General features: G+C 36.0%; 1 protein-coding gene and 1 non-coding gene across 2 annotated transcripts in view; both read right to left on the reverse strand.

Annotated features, from left to right (window-relative positions):
* Positions 1-1,322: 1,322 nt before the first annotated feature.
* The window catches only part of LOC141643042 (putative caffeine synthase 2), a 53,777-nt gene continuing 33,319 nt past the window's right edge, over positions 1,323-21,780 (reverse strand). Inside the window, exon 4 of the mRNA XM_074452064.1 lies at positions 1,323-1,945. Coding sequence (XP_074308165.1) covers positions 1,595-1,945 — 351 coding nt within the window. The 3' untranslated portion in view covers positions 1,323-1,594. The remainder of the gene's footprint in view (positions 1,946-21,780) is intronic.
* Positions 4,804-4,910, reverse strand: LOC141644800 (small nucleolar RNA R71). Its single transcript, XR_012544407.1, has one exon. It is a non-coding gene; the product is annotated as a small nucleolar RNA R71 (small nucleolar RNA).

Raw genomic sequence — 21,780 nt, forward strand, 5'->3', positions numbered from 1 at the left:
CGTAATAACACCGTTTTCCATGGACATGGAAAAATGATTTTCTTAGAGCCCTAATTTCCCATTGTTAGAGAATATTACGTAGAATATTATATGATGATATTAAGATATCAGAATAATATTGTTATATGAAATAACATTCGGGTTAATAAAGTTACGAGATTATAGGTTTAGATTAAGTGTATGTCTAAGTACTATATATATGTCGTCTTCTATTATCAATGTAACACGAACGAACTATCAATATTACTACGATAATTACTTTTATGCAATTCTCCTATCTCCGATTCTGATATGGTATCAGAGCCTCGTGCTCTCGAGGACTAAAATATAAACTTCCGCCGCCTGCCGGTGGGCTAATGAGTTACGAAGCTCACCGGCGGATTTTCAATAATTTACTTATTTGTTTTTTTTCGCTTAATTAAAAAAAAACAAGAAATACGAATTGCTTTTTATCCTTTGTCAATGTTACCGTACTTCAGTTCAATGTCCAGTAACCCCATGGCTGTTGGAGGGATTTATGGTGGCTTGTGTCATTTCCATATTTATTGACTAGTGTTTGTTTTGTATTGCTCAAGTATTACACCTACTTCTGGGCATACTGCCTTTATTCCGTATTACTTCCGTTTGATGAATTTTTGGTCTAAGTTCAAAAAATTGCAATGTTCTTAACATTAAAAATCTCAACGAGTTCGAAAAGATGCGACGTTCTCGTTTAGGTTGTATTTTATTGAATTTTGAAGAGTTTGAAAAGAATGACGTTCTCTTCGGATTGATGATTTGTGTCAGGTTCGAAAAATTGCGGCGTTCCTGCCAATGACATTTCAATAAATTCGAAAAAAATCAATGTTCTCGTTTCGCTTGAATTTTGACGGGTTCGAGAAGTTATGACGTTCCCGTCCGACGAAGACCGAAGAAGTTTGAATATTTCTTCTTTCATGTTATTGATATTGTGCAGACCCATGAAAATTTTGAAAAATTACCATGGGTTTGACGGGGGATGTTGGAGAATATTACGTAGAATATTATATGATGATAATACTATATCAGAATAATATTCTTATATGAAATCGGGTTAATAAAGTTAGGAGATTACGGGTTTAGATTAAGTGTATGTCTCAGTACTATATATTTGTCGTCTTCTATTATCAATGTAGTATGAACAAACTATCAATAATACTACGATTATTACCTTTATGCAATTCTCCCCTCTCAGATTCTGATACCCATCATCATGTTCATTCTGATTGTAGTCTTGAAAATGATTGCCATCTTTTACTGTTGTTACCCAGAAAGAAGGTGGAAAGATGAGGAGCAAACTAATTTGGGTAATTGTTGTATTGGTGCAATTAAATGAGGGTAATTTTGTAATTTCTCTTAAATCGTCACTTAACAAGTCGGGAAATAAGAAAAATGATGTTCGGGTAAAAATACGGTGGTAATTGGGAAATATACAGACAACAAATATACAATGAAAGTTGGAAACAGAAGAAACAAATAAAATTTGTTAAAAGCATGACGTGCCAGACATATCAGTCGGAGTTGACTTACATGGTAATTTGGTCTTACTGCATTCGTTTTGTGTATCTCATTTTATTTAGTCCACCATTTTTCTAAGAAGAATAACGATGTTGAAGATGTCGGATGGAACCATATCCGATTCAAAATCTTTCAAAATAACATGGTAGAGCACATTGTACAACTCATTCCATACTTGCGCACCAAAATGGTCAGCAATCAAAGCTTCTGTGTAGGATCTTGTGATTTTTGCTAAGCTTTCGGCTCTTAGTCGGGCGTCGTTTATTTCATTTTCAACGTCATCATATACCACCTCTAGATGTTCAATTGCAAATGATCCCTGTTCTGATACAATTTCTTGAATTTCATCTTTACAGGGGTAATACGTGGGTAGGTCAAAAGAGTCTAGTTTCTCCGCTTTGATCGTTCCCTGTGTACATAATGGAATTATATTTTTATACGAAGTAGGTTTCTTTAACATAGAAGTAATTAGTTGCTTCCATTTTAAAATGTTCTTATCCATTAAAATTATGACCAAAAAATGAAAACAGTGTGAATGCTAAGATGTGAGAATGAAACACCATAACCACTAGTCTACCACCACCCCCACCACTACCACCCCTATAGTTTATGTTAGACCACTAGTCTGATCACTAGACCACCAAAATAAGCTTATCATCATTAGTTTTATTTTATACTAGTTTTCTCGCAATGCATGTATATGTACGTAATACCCCGCCTAAAACCTTACATCAGAAACGGTCAATCAAAGTAAATTTTCAGGCTGTATACTTGGCCAATAGATCAACATGGCTCCTTTCCGGGCATTTTGGTCTCACTCATGAGTATCATGGAAATATTCCTAAGAACTTGCTGATCCCATGACTAATCTCCATCAGATACGTCTAAATGTGATGTTCTTATTCCGGCCTTTTGGGGGGGGGGGGGGGAAGGGGGGTGATAAGTGCATATTTTATATATTTTTACCCCCTAAATTAGCTCCATTTTACATGTCTTATAGCACTTATCATAGTGTTTTGAGCTAATATTTGTCATTCTAGTTGCAATTGCTTGTTTCCATATGTTTTGTAGGAGTTTAAGCTTTTAGGAGCCAAAATCCAACAAAAATGCAAGCTAGAGTGCAATGGCTAAGCAAGACCAAGCATTGGACTAGCATGGAGTATTTGCATGGGTTTTGCATGGAGAAATTGATGGATTAATGTGTGTAATACAAATGTTGTCAACAATCAAAGTCAAGCCCAAATTCAAGTCCAAGTCAAGGTGGAAGGCATAAGATTCCAACATACCTAGGATGCTAAGGATTAAGGTCTTAACCGGGTGATTAATCGCTCAATTAATCACCAACATAGGATTCTACCAAGCAATTAAGTGAGGAAATAAGAGAATTAATCCGGATAACCACGCCCCCGATCGGGGATGGCAACCCTGATCAGGGTTGGCTGTTTCTAGGTTGTTTACGTTTCATTTCCCTCCCCTATATAAAGGGGAGGCACTTCATAGCTGAGGGCATCTCATCTTACACACGTCTTTCATACTTTACAATAGCCTTAAGCATACTTTCTCTCATTAGTTTTTATATTTGTTTTCAATATTGTCAAGCTTGTAGTTATCAAACATTTGGTTCTTAATATATTTCAAGCATTTGGTTCTACTTTGTTTCTTCCATACAAGTTCATTTCCACTACACTTATAGTTATCAAACATTTGGTTCTTAATATATTTCAAGCATTTGGTTATACTTTGTTTCTTCCATACAAGTTCATTTCCACTACGGTATTTCTATTTCTATTTTACGATTTTACATTTCTCTTTAGTTTACGCATAGTTTATCATTAGTACTTTATTTATATTACATTAGCATTATATTTTTATTACATGTTATATCATTTAGTTTATATAATTCATACAATCATGTTTCGCATTTCTTACAACAAAGTTTATAATTTACATTTTGCCATGAGTAGCTAAATTCCTTAATCTAGGGGCTAGGGATGCCATGCAATATCAAATATGAAAATGTTAAAATAGGTTGATATAATATTGTCTAATTGTTTCTATCGCATGTTTGCATCGTCACGTTTAATCTATGTTTAAAAGGCCTTAATCATCGATTAAGTTTGTTCATTCGTTCTAAAAGTCGAGAGGCACGGAATTGAATTAGACTAAGCATGTATAGTAGGACGACCTAGTCATGGACGAGAGTTTATCTAGGACCCGGTCTATGGTTGACACTAATACCGTAAGGTGGGTGTCTTTAAGCCTAAACAATTGACAATGTTATTGATATCGAGTTTGACATGATCATATTTACCTTTGCATGTGTGACCCGACTCCCCTAGACTCCCTTTTATCATATAGTTTTCATATTAATATTTGTTAGTCATCAACAAAACAACAAACGAACCCAAAACGAAATCGACCTTGATAAGAATCTTTCCATAGCATTTCACAACGCAATTCCCGTCTCCTTTTGTTCGACCCCTATTGCTACATTAATTTGTGTCTAGGGTAATTATCTTTGCATAGGTACACGATAAGCCTATCAAATTTTGGCGCCGTTGCCGGGGAGCACGGTTTTATTGCGTTTTGAATTGTCGATTTTTATCTTGTTTTCTTTTGTCTTGAGGAACACTTATTCCTTGAGACCGTTACTTATCATTTTCTAGAAAGTGTTGTCTTATGCCCAGGTCCTCTCGTAGTGGAGAATTACTTTCACCGGATTCCAATCCCGAGAAAACCTTTAGGAGAAGACGACATTTTTGGAAGGAAGTGAAAGAAGCTGCTTCTCCCGAACAACTTGAAAGTGCTAGAAAGTCTTACTTGGACGATCTAAAAGTTCTTGAAGAGGAGGAGGTTTCAAGTTCATCATCACCACCACCATCTCAAACTAAAAAGATGGTGAAACTTTCCGATCACTCAAAGCCCACCGAGGCCATGCTTCCGGCCGGTATCACAACTACTCAAATTACCGCGCCGGACTTCGAGATCAAACCGGCTTTCATTAGCCTTGTGGAGAGGAAGCAATTTGGGGGAAGTCCTTTGGAGGATCCCAATTTGCATGTGCAAAATTTCTGCGATTATTGCTCCATGATCCGTCAAACGGGCGTCACTCAAGCCCTAATACGGGAAATACTTTTCCCTTTCTCTTTGAAGGACAAGGCCAAGCTTTGGATCAATAGCCTTGACCGCACCACCATGGGAATCACCAATTGGGAGACATTGGCTCTTGCTTTCTATCAAAAGTTTTTTCCACCGGAGAAAACTCAAACTTTGAGGAGCCAAATCACCGGATTCTGTCAACAAGCTCTTGAGAGCTTATTTGAGGCTTAGGAGAGGTACAAAGAGCTACAAAGGCAATGCCCACATCATGGGCTAGATGATTGGTTTCTAGCTATAACATTCTACAATGGATGTTGTGCCATGTCCCGAAGGATTCTTGATTCCGCCAACAATGGGCGGTTTGATCAAATTGACACCGATATTTCTCATGCCACGATCGAATCTATGGCGCTCCATGATGCACAATATGTCAATTCCTGAAGTGTGCCACTCAATGGTAAATAAGAATCCTCCGACAACTCCATCTTGCTAGCTCAAATTGCCTTACTCCAACAACAATTGGCGGAAAGAGATGCTAGAGATTCCCTACAACAACTCAATGCCGTGTCTTCAACAAGTGAAATCATTGTTTCTGATGGTTGCGGAGGTGCGGGTCATTACACCGCTCATTGTCGAGCTACTATTGAGGAGGTAAATGCTTTTCATGCTTTTAGACAAAGTTCCTATCGACCGGGTACATTTTTCAATACTTATAACCCGAATTCAAAATTCCATCCGAACTTGTCTTATACTAGCAATAACGTGCTTAACCCTCAACCCCCACCACAACAAAATTCATATGTCCCTCAACAACAAAAGTATAATCCTCCACCGGGTTATCAAAACCAACAAAGGCAACCACAACAAAATTACCAACAAAATCCACCCCCACCTCAAAATGGCCAACAAAATAGCCAAGGAGGAGGTAAACTGGAAGCTATGATGATTCAAATGCAAAGGGATTTTTTGGCACAAATCCAAAAGAGTGATCAAGCTCACAATGCCGCAATCAAGATGTTGGAACAAAAAATGGCTCAACTAGCCTCATCTAGCTCTTCAAGGAAAACGGGTCAATTACCACCTCAAGGTGAGCAACCAAATGCGACCGTTAATTCTATCTCCTTGAGAAGTGGTACAAGCTATGATGGACCCTCCATGACCTTGGTTGACGAGGTGGTTGTTAAAAAGCCCAAGCTTGGGGGAAATGACAAAAAGAAGGCTAGTGAAGAGCCTCTTGTTAAGGATCGTGTACCATTTCCTCATCGGTTATTGATGCTAAAGAGAAAGAGCAAGCTTGATACCAAAGATGTTGAGCCCCCTATGCCCAAAGAAGGTAACGAGGTGATTGTTGATGAAGTCTCTCCTAATGCCAAGGAGAGTGATGCCGTTTAAAAGAAGGTGGATGTTCCCATGGAGAAAGAGAAAGTGAAAGTGAGAGATGTGGAGGATGCTCCTCCAAAGGAAGTTGTTCAATTAACGTTTCCTCATCGTCTAGCAAAGCACAAGGAGGAAGGTAAGTTCGGTAAGTTTTTGGAAGTTTGTAAGAATTTGCAAGTCACCGTCCCATTTATATAATTGCTTAACCAAGTCCCCTCTTACGCAAAGTTTATGAAGGAAATCCTCTCAAAGAAGCGATCCTTCAATGAGGTTGAGACCATTGCTTTCACCGAAGAGTGTAGTGAACTCTTACAAAACAAGTCTCCCCCGAAACTTAAGAACCCCGGTAGCTATTCTATTCCTTACACTATAGGCACATATACCATTGATAAGGCCCTTTGCGACCTAGGTGCTAGTGTGAGTGTCATGCCATATTCTATTTGTGAAAAACTTAACATGGGTGCTTTAAAATGCACAAGTATCACATTGCAAATGGCGGACCATTCTTTAAAGCGACCCTTAGGTATCTTAGAAGATGTGCCCATCAAAGTTGGCAAGTTTTACATACCCGTTGACTTCCTCATACTTGATATGGCCGAGGACTCACAAACCCCAATTATATTGGATAGGCCATTTTTACGCACCGCGGGTGCGCTAATTTATGTGAAAAATGGGAGGTTCACGTTAGAAGTGGGTGATGACCGGGTTTCCTTTAACAAAAAAACACCATTAGAAGCCCAATGTTACAAGAGTCTTGTTATTTATTTAGCACTGTGGACCCTCCTAATGCCTCTACTACGCTTGGATCCTTACTAACGGATCCATTAGAGGATGATATTGGTTTTGTTTGTTTTGTAGGTGACAATGCTAAGGGCACTATTGCTAAGAGTGCCAAAAAAAAAAAAGGAAATTTTATTTGAACAATTTCAAATGGCTACGGAATGCGAATATAGCTATGAAATGGAGCTTGGTTGGTGGCAAGCGCAATGACGAAACTTGATCAAATAGCTTCTTACATCGTTCGGGACGTTAAACCAGCGCTTCTTGGGAGGCAACCCAAGCTTTTTAATAGCTTTTATTTATTTTTGTTTTTAAATTTCTGCAATTTAATGTTTTTCGTAGATTAGTAATAAAATACTCGACTTGACGATGTTTCTTTTTGTGATTTATAGGTGAAAATGAAGAAAGGAGATTTAAAGGAGAATTTGGCTCGCTTCCCCATGCAAGACCCCGTTTGGGGACGTAGTTTTCGAAAAACGGAACGGAATTAAAAGAAATACGGAAGCGAGTAAAAAAAACCGAGGACAGGTCAGCCCCGATCGGGGTTGCCAGCCCCGATCGGGGGCGTGGTTTTCTATTTTCCTGCGTGTTATTTGGAGGAGTAAAAAAAAAAAGAAAACATTTGCTATCAATCTCGTACACCCAACGGTACTCCTCTACTCTTCTCCTCTCATTTTCTTCACATTTCTTCACTCAAAATCACTAGGAAACATCTTGTTCTTCATCATTTTGCAAGATTCATTCATCATTAAACATCAACAAGTAAGTTTTCTTCCCTTTTCTCTTTAATTTCATCCATTTCAATCAATTTAATCAAGTTTTGCAAACCCTAACTCAAATTGGGGGAATTTGATTTTGTGCTTATTTGTACTAGAAATTGATTGTAGAATGCTTTATTCATGTTTATAGTATGAATTAGTTCACTAATTCGTTCTATTATGTCTATTTGGATGAATTTTGGTTTGCCTTAAGATGAATTTTTGTCTTAAATTTCAGAAAAATGGCACCAAGAAGACCTCCTACCCAATGTGCTTCTAAGAGGAGAAGGAATGATGCGGAATCCTCCCGAGCTGCGGAGGATGTGCAAATGGAAGAGGACCCGGAATGGCAAGACCCGGATTTTCCCGGAGTGATTTTCAATTCACAAAAGCAATATGACAGTTGGGTCATCCTAAAGAGCAAAGGTATAAAACCAACTAAATTTATCAACCAAGCTTCTTTAAACAACATTGGAATTGAAAAGAATGTTAAAGCTTTGTTTAAAAATCTTGGTATGAAGCATTGTTATACAATGGATTATAAGACCTTTCCCGAACTCACACTGGAGTTCTTGAGCTCTTTTGAGTTTCATAGGTCTAGAAAACCCGGTTTTGTGCTTTTTGTGACCTTCCGATTGTTTAATGATGACCATAGAATGGACCTAGCGGACTTCGCTAATATCATCCAATTGCCCCATAGAGACTTACCTACCGAATCACCCGAGTCTTATAACCTCCTTTTGACATGGAATGCCATTTCTCACTTTCCCTTTCAAAGTTGGGACCATTGCCCACATCAATACATACATTACCCCGACATTCGGATTTGGCAAAGGAATATGGGATGGACCTTTTTGGGAGAAATGAGCCTCACTCGGTGAGGAAAATTGAGGTAGAGATTTTGGGTGCATTCTTGAATGTTAATGGTGATGATACATGGGGAATAAATATCCCCTACCACATTGCGGTCCACTTGACCAAACAATGTAACCCAAAGAATAGTTGTATTGTCTTAGAAGGTTTGGTTACAAAGATTGCTCACCACTTGTGTCGATTCAACCAAGAAAACACCAACTTGAGACCATTGCTTGTGTCTAGGGAAAAAGGGGTTGGGCTAGATTATGAGTATTTTCTTTCTTGCAATTGGTTTAGGGATGCTCACCCTAACATGGCTTGGAAGATAGGTAGGCAAGACTCCATTCGTCTACCTGAAGAAAAGAAAGAAATTAAGGCTTTAGTTCACACTAAGCCCTATCATGGGAGTGCCCCTTTTACTAGACCGACTTACCACTTGGATCTACGAGGTGAGCCACGTACCACCGTTGAGCGGCGTGAAGGAGGTCAACCCTCTCAAGCACGCCATTCCACCTCTAGTGTTCATTCACCTTCTAGTATGGAAATGATGGAAATGATGCGAGAATTGAACTTAAGTGTTAATACAATTCGTGATGACCAACGACTTGCTTTGCATCCAATTTATGATAATTTTGCTAGACAAGGAGTAATCCAACCCGAGGGGCCACACCCTTCATTTTATACTTATCCTCCGGGTGGATTTCCTCCTCCCATCCCCACTCCCCCTCCTAACATTGATGCAGGTACTTTTACTACATATGCTCCCGGTCCGGATTTTTTGTGGTTCGGATTATGGAGTTGAGGCATTACATGGAGGATATGGTGGATATGGTGGCTATGGAGGGTATGGTGGTTATAGTAGCTATGGTGATAGTCTTGGTAGTGGCCAAAACATTGGTGAGTATGTCACTCCTCTTCAAGAGGATGATTCTAGTGGGAGTGGCCAACAAGGTGAAGCAAGTGGAAGTGGTAAGAAGAAGAAAGGGAGGATGGAGTTCAACTTTTGGCCCTTTTCTAAGTTGAATTATGAAGAAATCCCCCGAATTCATGCTAGCTTTGCGGGAGGCTAGCAAGTCGAGTAAGTTTTATTTGCTTTGCATTTTAGTTTAGGTCTTACAACCCATTAAATATGACCTCTAGTCCTTCTTGTTTTGTGCTTTGAGCTATTTTTATGGTTTAGTTGGGTAATTTGAATTGTTGCCACATTGAGGACAATGTTATGTTTAGCTTGGGGGGATATTGCATTTGCATATAGTGTAGATTGCATGTAGTGTAGAAAATTTGAAAAAATTTTGAGAGAAATTTTGTGCTTTTTGCTTGCTTGTCACCTACTTTCCTCTTTGCTTATCCTAATGATAGCCTTTAGCTAATGATTTGTTCTTATATGATGGGATAATTGCTACATGGGGATGTCTTGACATAGTAGGTGGGAGATGGAAAATGAACCGAATAGGCTTGATCTTGACTTTTGGCAAGCTACAAATTGGTAAGGTAGAGCCTCTTTAGACCGATGCATCCATATCCGGTCTCTCTTAGGTGAGTGTAGGTGTCTCCTTATGATGTGTGTTTCATCAAAACGCACAAGTATGGTTCTCATGTCATCTATTTGTAAGCATGCATTCATTTGTTATAGCATTTTGGAGCCATTCACATGATTACATGAATATATTTGCCTTCTTGACCCCTTCACAAACATTTTTCCCTAGCTACATTATAATTTGCCTACCTTGTTGAGCTAGTAGTTTTGTTTGGTCTTGTTTGGGTGCTCAATTGGGATTTGCTTCAAAGTTTGGAAAATCATGTGAGCTTGGTCTTAATGCTCAAGAAAGAAAAAAGAGGAAAATGGAAGAGAAAGATGATGAAAGAAATGATGGAACATTGAGAAAAAAAAGTTGAGAAAAGAAAAAAAAAGAATGAAAAAAAAGGCATAAAAATGAAATGAAAAAAAAAACGAAGTATGAATTGAAAAGAAAAAAAAAAGAGAAGAAGAAGTTGATGTGAGAAACTCTTATGCATTAATTACATATTTTGGAGAGTTTTCTTATAATTTGAATTGAAAATTGGGTTAGAATTGGGATTGAGCATCCTTGCATTTTGTTGTTGCTAGCTTGACATTAGCTCCACAATCCATAATTTATTTGTTCCCCCTTCTTACCCATTACATATTGCCTTCTTCCTACCCATTTGGCTTCTTTATCATGCTTGCATTTGATTGTTTTAGCTTACTACTTTTGATTGATTACCATATTAGATTGTGGGCACATTATTATAAGTCGAGGATAGTTGAGTGTTTATTCACAAAATTGTCCTTTCACATCAAAATGAGTTTGAGTGCCCCGTGAGAGTCCATAAGTCAAAAGATCATGCAAGAGCTTAAAGGTTCATTTCAAGTTTTCCATGCTACGCCGTCATGTAAATCTTATCCACGTTTTGCTTTATTCCGTGCCCATGTTGTTTCGGGTTTCTAAATCATTATGCTTAGCTTGTTTAGGATATTGCAATTGATGGGATGTGGTTTCTTGCTTGGGGACAAGCAAGGGTTTAGCTTGGGGGAGTTTGATAAGTGCATATTTTATATATTTTTACCCCCTATATTAGCTCCATTTTACATATCATTTAGCACTTATCATAGTGTTTTGAGCTAATATTTGTTATTCTAGTTGCAATTGCTTGTTTCCACATGTTTTGTAGGAGTTTAAGCTTTTAGGAGCCAAAATCCAACAAAAATGCAAGCGAGAGTGCAATGGCTAAGCAAGACCAAGTATTGGACTAGCATGGAGTATTTGCATGGGTTTTGCATGGAGAAATTGATGGATTAATGTGTGTAATGCAAATGTTTTCAACAATCAAAGTCAAGCCCAAATTCAAGTCCAAGTCAAGGTGGAAAGCATAAGATTCCAACATACCTAGGATGCTAAGGATTAAGGTCTTAACCGGGTGATTAATCGCTCAATTAATCACCAACATAGGATTCTCCAAGCAATTATGTGAGGAATTAAGAGAATTAATCCGGATAACCACGCCCCCGATCGGGGCTGGCAACCCCGATCGGGGTTGGCTGTTTCTAGGTTGTTTACGTTTCATTTCCCTCCCCTATATAAAGGGGAGGCACTTCATAGCTGAGGGCATCTCATATTACTCACATCTTTCATACTTTACAATAGCCTTAAGCATAATTTCTCTCATTAGTTTTCATATTTGTTTTCAATATTGTCAAGCTTGTAGTTATCAAACATTTGGTTCTTAATATATTTCAACATTTAGTTCTACTTTATTTCTTCCATACAAGTTCATTTCCACTACGCTTGTAGTTATCAAACATTTGGTTCTTAATATATTTCAAGCATTTGATTCTACTTTGTTTCTTCCATACAAGTTCATTTCCACTACGGTATTTCTATTTCTAGTTTACGATTTTACATTTCTATTTAGTTTACGCATAGTTTATCATTAGTACTTTATTTATATTACATTAGCATTATATTTTTATTACATGTTATATCATTTAGTTTATATAATTTATACAATCATGTTTAGCATTTCTTACAACAAAGTTTATAATTTACATTTTGCCATGAGTAGCTAAATTCCTTAGTCTAGGGGCTAGGGAAGCCATGCAATATAAAATATGAAAAATGTTAAAATAGGTTGATATAATATTGTCTAATTGTTTCTATCACATGTTTGCATCGTCACGTTTAATCTATGTTTAAAAGGCCTTATTCATCGATTAAGTTTGTTCATTCGTTCTAAAAGTCGAGAGGCACGGAATTGAATTAGACTAAGCATGTGTAGTAGGACGACCTAGTCATGGACGAGAGTTTCTCTAGGACCCGGTCTATGGTTGACACTAATACCGTAAGGTGGGTGTCTTTAAGTCTAAACAATTGACAATGTTATTGATATCGAGTTTGACATGATCATATTTACCTTTGCATGTGTGACCCGACTCCCCTAGACTCCCTTTTATCATATAGTTTTCATATTAATATTTGTTAGTCATCAACCAAACAACAAACAAACCCAAAACGAAATCGACTTTGATAAGAATCTTTCCATAGCATTTCACAACGCAATTTCCGTCTCCTTGTGTTTGACCCCTATTGCTAAATTAATTTGTGTCTAGGGTAATTATCTTTGCATAGGTACACGATAAGCCTATCGGGGGGGGGGGGGGGAGTGGGGGGGATTTTCTACATGGTACCCCCGTCTTTTTTCCATTTTTACGTGGTACCCCTTGGTTTTAGAAAACATTATTGGTACCCTTAAATTTAATAAATTGTTCGTAGTATCCCATGCTCATAAAATTTGAATTTTCTATCGGCTAAATTTAGCAAAGAAAATATATTAAAATTGAATGAACGAAATTTATGATAGTAGTTTGACAAATTATTGCCAAAAAATCAATAAAACGTGCATAAATCAGACATTTAAAAACGGCAAGTTATTACATTTTGGGTATTTTAAGAAGTTTTCATTAAGTTCAGGGGTACCACAGATGTTTTCAAAAGATGATTGGTGCCACATAGAATTTAAAAAAAAAAAACAGGAGGGTATTACATAGAAAAACCACCTAAAAAATTACACTTTATTAATATGAGTAATAGTGTAGTATTTTTTAATCCCTTTAAGCATGAGTTATTAAAACTTGTTAACTAACCTTTTTTTTATTAAGTACCTACTTAAAGAACATCTTAAGTTAACATGAATGGAGTATTTACACAATATATATGAATTTTTAATTTTTAGTTTATTACTCACCCATTTAAAATTGAAAGACCTTGTTAATTTTCATATTTCACCATATTGTATTGTGATTTGAAAAAAAAAAGAAAAAAAAATAAATCTCAAAACTAATCAAGAAAATTAAATAATACATGAATTATATATTTAAATAAAAATATTTTTGTGACCTCAAAGCTAACGATTTTACTTTATAAATTTTCCCAATTTTTTTGAAAGAGTTTTTTTTGTCACGAAATTAGTAATACCAGTTTGTAGTTTTGTTTTAGATATTTTTTTCAAATACTACCTTATATTAGGGGTATTTGTAAAATAACTATCTTTCATTTTATATTTAGTTTTATACAGCCATTTCATTTTCATTTTTTCACCGCAACACTAAAAAGCCAAGTTTCCAACGTTATCTTTCTTCTATTTTATAAAAAAAGCGATCTTACTTTACTCACTTTTCTCAGACAACTACTTAATGCTCTTCTTCTTTGTGAAAAAAATACGAGTACATAACTTATTTTTACTAGGGAATTAGGGATGAGCAAAAATATATGACACAATTCACGATAAGATATGCGGTTTCACTTAAACAAATTGTCGTATATACGATACAGTTTATATAAAAACCGTATCAGAAACGTATCGACAAAATCAAAAACCGGATACACAATATTTATGAGTTCTTCTTAAAAAGAAAATACAGGTGTGTAACCCCAGAATATCGTGTATACCAATAAATCGGTCTTATTTTTAATTTTTTTTTTGATAAAATGTGAGAAATTTCATTAATAATAATCACCAAATACATTTTACAACTATCAAAATGGTTTTAGTTAAGCATATATGCCATATTAGCTTATATCCCTAGTTTATGAAGTCAAACTTGAGAAAAAAACTTAGTCTTATTTCTTTTATATTTATTTTTAAGTTATTTACTTTTATACTCGAGTACATGTGAATACTCTTTAAAGTATTAAATAAAAACTATAAAATCACAAAAAGAAATCTAAAAATAAATATAAATTAACACAAGTGAGATTAAAAACCAAATATCGTATATACGATTTTTGTATATACGGAAAAATCGGATATACAAGAACCATATATATATATATATATATATATATATATATATATATATATATATATATATATATATATATATATATATATATATATACGGAAAATCTTTCTCGGATAAAAATATACTTAAAAATGTGATTCTAAAAACCGAATATCCGACACGATTTGATCTAGAAATATATTCTTATGTTCTTTCATATGCTTTTACACCCAAATTGATTTATGTACTAGTATAGATGCATGCGCGGTATTTCAACACCATTTAGTTTATAATGTATTATATTTATAGATTTAAAATTGATAGATTATTAATTTATATTTTAAGAAGGATACAAAATTGAAATGGAAAACTAATCAAAAGAATTGAGTAATATCATAAAACGTATATTTTAATGAAATTTTTTCACCACAAAACAAACGATTTCAATTTATAATTTTCTCAAATAGTTTTACAGAATTTTTTTGTCAAGAAATTAATAATATCAGTTCAAATTTTTTTTATACGAATTAAGTACGTGGTAAGTTTGTTTTTTTATACAAAACTAATAATATCAATTTATACTTTATAGGATTTTCATATACGAATATTTAGATATATATCATTATTGTTTTATTTTAATTAAAAGATTATAATTTATTTAAAAAAAGATTATAATGATTAACAGATTAAATATAACTTTTTCATTTGAACTATTCATATTAGAAAGTTTGTATGCCAAATTATAGTTGAATGAAAATGAGGTAAAATCGATAAAAATAATTAAATTAGGGAAAACGAAATGGCATATATAATGCAATATTATTTTATGAAAATCAGAGAAGTAATTTAGGAAAATAAAATATCCAAATTAGATTAAAATAATAACATAAATTGAATCAAATGAACACATAAATAAGCCAAATTAATGAAATAATGAATAAAATCGATAATAAGATAAACTGAGGAACAAAGAAGAGAATCTAAAAGTGAGTGAAAACTTAAATAAAAAAATAAAAAAAATATATGGCTATTAAATGAAAAGAAAGAAAATCAAATAAATAATAATATCAATAAAAGGAGAACTGAAGGGGGAATAATAGTGTGAAAATGAGAGGTAGCGTAAAGAGGAAAAAAAAGTGTAGCTTAGAAGAAAATAATAGATTTGGTAGGGTTTTGTAAAACTAGGAATGAAAGTTAGATTCTAGCGACTCAATATCGAAATATTGACCAAAAGTAGTTGTACTAACTTATTTGGTAGTGTTGCAGCAAGAGATACGAACATATGTTAGTATAAAAAAAATGAAAGGTTGTCGATTTATAAATACGTCTACATATAAGGCTCGATCAAAATCTAGAGAATTAATTAAAAATCAAATGTCGAAAGTTGGGTAGTATGGAATTTGGTGCCTCGATCAAGTATGGTCAAGCTCGATAGAGGAACCTACCTGGACCGGGTTTTGTGCTTTAGACCGGCTATTTCTTCCCTTATTTTTTCATATTATTATTTGCTTTCATTGTTATTTCCGTCTCATACCGCATTCATTCTCTCATTCATATTCAACTCTTCATCTCTAAATCTTCATATCATCATCAAATCTTCATCCTACTTTGTGCTAACTTGCTTGCTAGTGGATTAAATCACTCCTTTGTGCTTATTTGTGTATTTCATTTCTCATAATCACTCAAGTAAGTCCCGTTTTTTTGCCCTTATTGGTCCAAAAATTTGAGATTTTATTGCTTAAATCTTGTGTTTATTGCCTTGAATCTTCCATTGCTTATATACAATTGCTATTTCCTTACTTTTAGCCCTATAATTGATGAATTAAAAGTCTAAGTTCGAATATTTGGGAATTAGGGTTCATAATTCCGGGTTGATATTTGGCATTAAATTGGTTAGAAATTGTGTTTATTTGCTTGGAATCTTCACTTTTTGTTATATAATTGTAATTTCCTTGCCTTTTACATGTTTTATGTGTGATTTTCGACCTCAAAATCGAATTTTCTGACTCATGTGGTCTTAAACACGTGGACTGTTTTGGCAATTAAATTGGTTTGTGATTATATACCTATATTTTTACAGATATGTCGAGTAGTGGACAAGGTAGCAAGAGGCCACGGGAGAGGCGCGCTCCCGTTCGTCAGCCGGTGGTAGTAGAGTCTTCCGAGGAGGAAAAGGAGGAGCTTTTACCAATAGACGAGTTTCTTTTTGTTGAATTTCGCGATAAGGAGCAAAGAGATAAATTTATGGAATTGATGACTACAAAAACCATGCTTCCAACTAGGTGTGTGAACCGGAAGATTTTGCGCATTATGGGTATTGAACAGGCTGTATATGATATGTTCTATCAAATTGGGTTGCAAGGTCTATTTCTTCTCTATGAACTCTCTTATCGTGCTTTGACACATGAGTTTCTAAGCTCTTATGTCTACTTACCCTAAGACCACTTGATTCGATTTCGATTGTTAAATGTTGAACGTTCCATGACGTTTGATAAGATTTCTGAGTACCTAGGCCTAGATAAGCATTCTGATAGAGATTTATATAATGCTTCTGGCTTATCTGCTGATGCGTGTCATTTATATGATGTTTTACACCTTATTTTACACGCATTTCAGAGCTCAAATATGTAGTTTATGCTGCTATTTTCCCTATTTCCGTCTACTTTCGTGTTTTTGTGTAATATTGCAGAAACGTGAAGAATTCAGCGGAAATCGAGCCAAATCCGTCCCCGAGTGCTTGGCATAGGATTTGACATGAAGTAGTGACTCGAGGGATGAACTTGGTGCGCGTTTCAAGGCCTAAAAGATAGCAAAAGCATGGTTGCGTACAAGTTGCAAAGCTTAAACAAGCGAAGAAGTGCTTCTCGACATTGCATGCTGCTTAAAATGGCTATATCTCTAGTTCTAGATCTGAGAATCGAGTGATTCTAATTGGAGGTGAAAGCTTATCCTCTTAGCTTTCCAACGCCGCGTAGAACACCTGATTTGACCAAGTAACGAAGAAATGGCAGCTGTTTTAAGATCGGTGCGCGCTGCAGAATTCGTCAGAATGCATGCTGTACAGCACCATTGGTCGATCGACTGGTCTCTGTGGTCGATCGACCACATCACGACTCTGACGAGAGATTTAAAAGAACGAGAATTAAAGGATTTTAATCTAAGCCCATTTGTAATTAGGTTTGGAGAAGGAGTTACGTGATATTTTCTATATAATGTAACTCTTCCTGCTGCTTAAAGATCCATCATTCATTAGTTTAGTTTAGTTTTCGTCAATAAAATTTACTTTTCGCATTAAGCTTTGGTTCTTTCCTCTTCAGTTCTTCGTACGGTATTCTTCTGTTTCTTTGTTAAATTTCATTGCTTTAATTCTTCCGTAGTTTAGAATTGCTAGATAGGATCCCAAAGCCAATTTATCGTTTCATGTTAGTTAATTATTTAGTTAATTCAATTAAGAATTCAATTGCTTTAATTGTTAATCTTACTGTTATTATTATCATTATTATGAGTAGCTAAACACCCTTTGCTAAGATGTAGGGGATCTATGACATAGATGGCGTTAGAATAGGTTACCCCGAATTAGGGCTTGGTCGATCGACTGGCTTAACTAGTCGGTCGACTGAACCGGTTAGTCGATCGACTGAGGTAGCTGGTCGATCGACTGACTTCGTGTCTGATTAGCACCGTATAATTCGTTAAGTGCAATATTTAACAATGAGACCGAGAAGAGACTTGTTAGATGCTTAGTTTTGACCTACCCGTAGATCGAGAGATAGGGAAGGGCATTAATTAATGAATTAAGACGACTAAATTGCTGAGATCGAGAGATAATGTAATTTAGGCTTTAGGAATCACTGATCGGGGCGAGAGCTAGCATTAGTGAGACTTAGGGACTAGTGGCATAGGCCGAAGGGAGCTACTAGTTAACTTGGACCGAGAGGACTTGTTTTACCCATCCCACACGACCGTATTTCGGACTTACCTAGGATTATGTGCCATCGCAGCTATAGTGAACCGATCGTCTTAGCATTTCTTTTATCATTATTTACATCTTTTGCAACTTTTATTTATTTATTTAGTTTTTGTTATTAGTTTTAGAATTAATTCACATCAAAACCCCCCTCATTGTTACCGTTAGACTAGAATTAATAACAACTATTATCTCCCTACCTCCCTGCGGATCGACCCTTACTACCGCTTGCTAGTAGTAGTTTGGTTTTATAAATATTTTTTTTGATACTCACATCGACAGGTATCAAATTTTGGCGCCGTTGTTTCTTATGCAGCGCTAGTTTTAGTTGTTTTTAATTTTAGTCTTTCTTTCTTTAGTCTCAGGGAACTTCAGTTCCTTGAGACCATTCTCATGTTTCATGTTCTAAGTTTTCCACAGGAAGAGGATGAAATCTTTGGTGCTTATTTAGCCAGACTTTGGGAGTTTATTGAGCCCAGACGAGATGCCTTTTCTGATCTCCAAATATGCTACACTATTGTCCGGCATATGAATGATCTTACGCGAGCATACCTCGAGTCTATAGGTAAGTGGGATTTCGAAGGAATCCCCGTAATTGAGGTATTAGAATTATTTAATTGGTTTGCTACTGAATCTCTTAAACCTTCTTTTTCTCTTCATGTTGACTCAGATGAGGGGGTGGGTGAGACATTAGAAACCAATCTAGGAAATGCTGACGGAGACATAGAGGAGACCATTAGCGTGGTTGACAATCATTTTTATGAGGGTAGTCTAGAACCCCTTTATGATTCTTGCAATGTTAGTGAGGACGATTTGGAGGCTCTCTTTGAGAACCTCCATCTTGACGAGTCTAGCGATGAGGAGAGTGATAGTCTAGAGGTTAAATGAGATACTTATGATGATATCGATGATGAGCCTATTTTAGGAGACCCCATTGACCCATTTGACTTTACTATCACATGCATTTGAGACGATTATCCACCTTCTCCCTTAGTTGACCAGACTCCTCCACCTCACATTTCATACCCGTCAGAGTATTTTAATTCTACTCGCGTTATTATTGAGTCCAATGCACCTGAGTTCGTTAATTCTCCACCTGTGGTTAACTTGAGCTTTTATATTCCGCCCTTAGCTGGAGGGCAGAATAGCTTTGTGGACAATTTTGGGAGATGTCATAGGAAATTTGTTAGGCTTAAATGTTTTTACATTTTGATTTCCTATGTTATTTCTATCTTATGGTGCTATTTACAGTTTTGTGTAGCACATACGCAGATGTATGATAGGTTGCTGAGAGCCTTGAGTTGTTTTGATTGGGCTCCATTAGAGTAAGCTGCTGAAGAAAAAGAGGTCGGGCGGGACCGGTCTGAAACCAGCGCTAGTCGGGAGGCAACCCGGATGTGATTTGTTTAGTTTTGCGAATAAAATTCGTAGTTGTTTAAAAAAATAAAAATAAAAACTCTTAGTGTGTGCTTAGTTTAATTTCCGTCTTTAGACTGTTACAATTGGGTTTAGCGCAATTTTGGGCGCGTTATTATGTGTATTTGCAGGTTTATAGACCTTGTTAGCTCAATTTATTGAGCTAATTCGAAGAAATCAGAACTTACAGTAGGTTTTCCAGTCGATCGACTGCCTCCTATGGTCGATCGACTGAACTGCGAATTCTAGGAGCTTCTGTTCCTGTTCACTCTGGTCGATCGACTGCCTGCTATGGTCGATCGACCGCCCAGCGCTGTTGTACCTGTTTTCGATCATTCCTCTGCTGTGTTTGGTCGATTTGCGGAGTTGAGGGAGTCTTTTCTCCACTTTATTCTCCGACTGTTTTCTGTTTTCTTCCGTTTCTTTATTTTACACATATTTTTGCGTTTAATAAATTGTTTTCTCGGATTTACGCGCGGTACTTTTGTTTGTCTTTTCAGGTACCTATGGTAGCACTGCTGGCTACTGAAACCTCCTAGCTTACGCTGGTTTGGGGAGGTTTCCTTCTACGCTTAAAGTCTTGTGAGTTTCCGAGTTTAATTTCATGTCTTATTTACTTAATTTATTGCAAATTCCCGTTTCCCTTTTTATTTCATTATATGATTTTGCACAATGGGGACATTGTGCGATTTGGTTTGGGGAAGGGTTTTGCGTTGCATTCATTTTGTTTTGCATTCACGTTTAGTTTTCGTCTTGCATTGTTTTTTTCATTTCCTATATATACAGAAAAATCCAAAAATTCAAAAAAATTGAAAAAATTCAAAAAATGCACGTTTATTTCAGCATATAGGTTGAGTCGGAACGGTAGTATTTCAATGATGACATTGCATTTGCATCTGTTTATGCCTAAGCCGTGCTAAATTGACATGTTATTAGTAGAATCATATGCATAGTCTACGAGTTTTCGTTAATTTATTCGCTGAACTTGAGACTTGACCTGAAATTTTGGCAACCTACTTATAATTTCTAAGGATTAGAGCTCATATAACTGGTGTCATTTGTGACCGGTTTCATGTAGATTGTGAGTAGTTACTCCTTGCATATCATGTATCATTAATTTGCACATTTATGAAATTCAATTGCTTTTTGCCTGCATACATTCGGGTTAGTGGTTGGTGTCACATGCAGGGAGGTGCTTACAATTTCGCCTTTATTTCATCTTTACCCATTGAACTCCACATTAGCCAAATTTGCCTGTTGACCCTTAGCTACATCCAAATTTAGCCTGCCTTGTCAAGCTAGTATTATGTATGCTTTTGCGGTATATAATTTATTGTGCCAAGTTTGGTCTGTATTGCGTTATTTGGAGATGGTAGAAAAGAAAGAAGGAGGATGAAAAAATAATTCAAAAAAAAAAAAAAAGAGTTGAAAAAATTCGGAAAAAAAAAAGAAAGAAAGAAAAATGATGAAAGAAAGAAACCGTGAAAGGAAAAGATGTTGTTTGTAGACGGTTTCACTCCTATGCTTTATTTACATTTATTGAGGAGTATTTTCAGTTCGGTTTGGTGAGTTTTGTGCCAAATGAAGGGCATTGTGCTTAATTCTATAGTTGAGTTGGAAATGGATGCTGTCATATGGTTTTGTTTAGGTACTAGCTTGATCACCTATACCTTCACATTTCCATAAAAGTTTTGCCTTTTCTCACCCATTGCCTCACTTTACCATATTTTTGTAAGCCCTCGGCTGTGATAGGACCTTGTTCGGTTGGAATGTATGTACGGTAGTTAGAATTGTCTATCATATTAGTTGCATGCATGATTATGTGGGTCGTAGTCTAGGTGAGCGGCTATTTCTCTTCTTCTCTTACACATATATGCTTACCCTTTGCTTCATGAGAGAAGAGTGACCCGTGAGAGTTCAATTTTAAAGGTCTTGCAAGGTCGACAGTTCAGCAATTTTTAACGACTACATAACTCGTTTGCATGATTCATATTGCTAATTGATTGTTAGTTGTTGCATTAAATTGGTTTAGGCTATTCGGTTTGCATTTCGCTCTGAGATTGAACTCGTTCCATTTGGTTTTAGGATCGAGTCTAGTTCTTGCTTGGGGACAAGCAAGGGTTTGGTTTGGGGAAGTTTGATGCGTGTCATTTATATGATATTTTACACCTTATTTTACACGCATTTCAGAGCTC

The sequence above is a fragment of the Silene latifolia genome, chromosome 2 (assembly GCF_048544455.1).
Source record: "Silene latifolia isolate original U9 population chromosome 2, ASM4854445v1, whole genome shotgun sequence".
Classification (NCBI taxonomy): Eukaryota; Viridiplantae; Streptophyta; class Magnoliopsida; order Caryophyllales; family Caryophyllaceae; genus Silene; species Silene latifolia.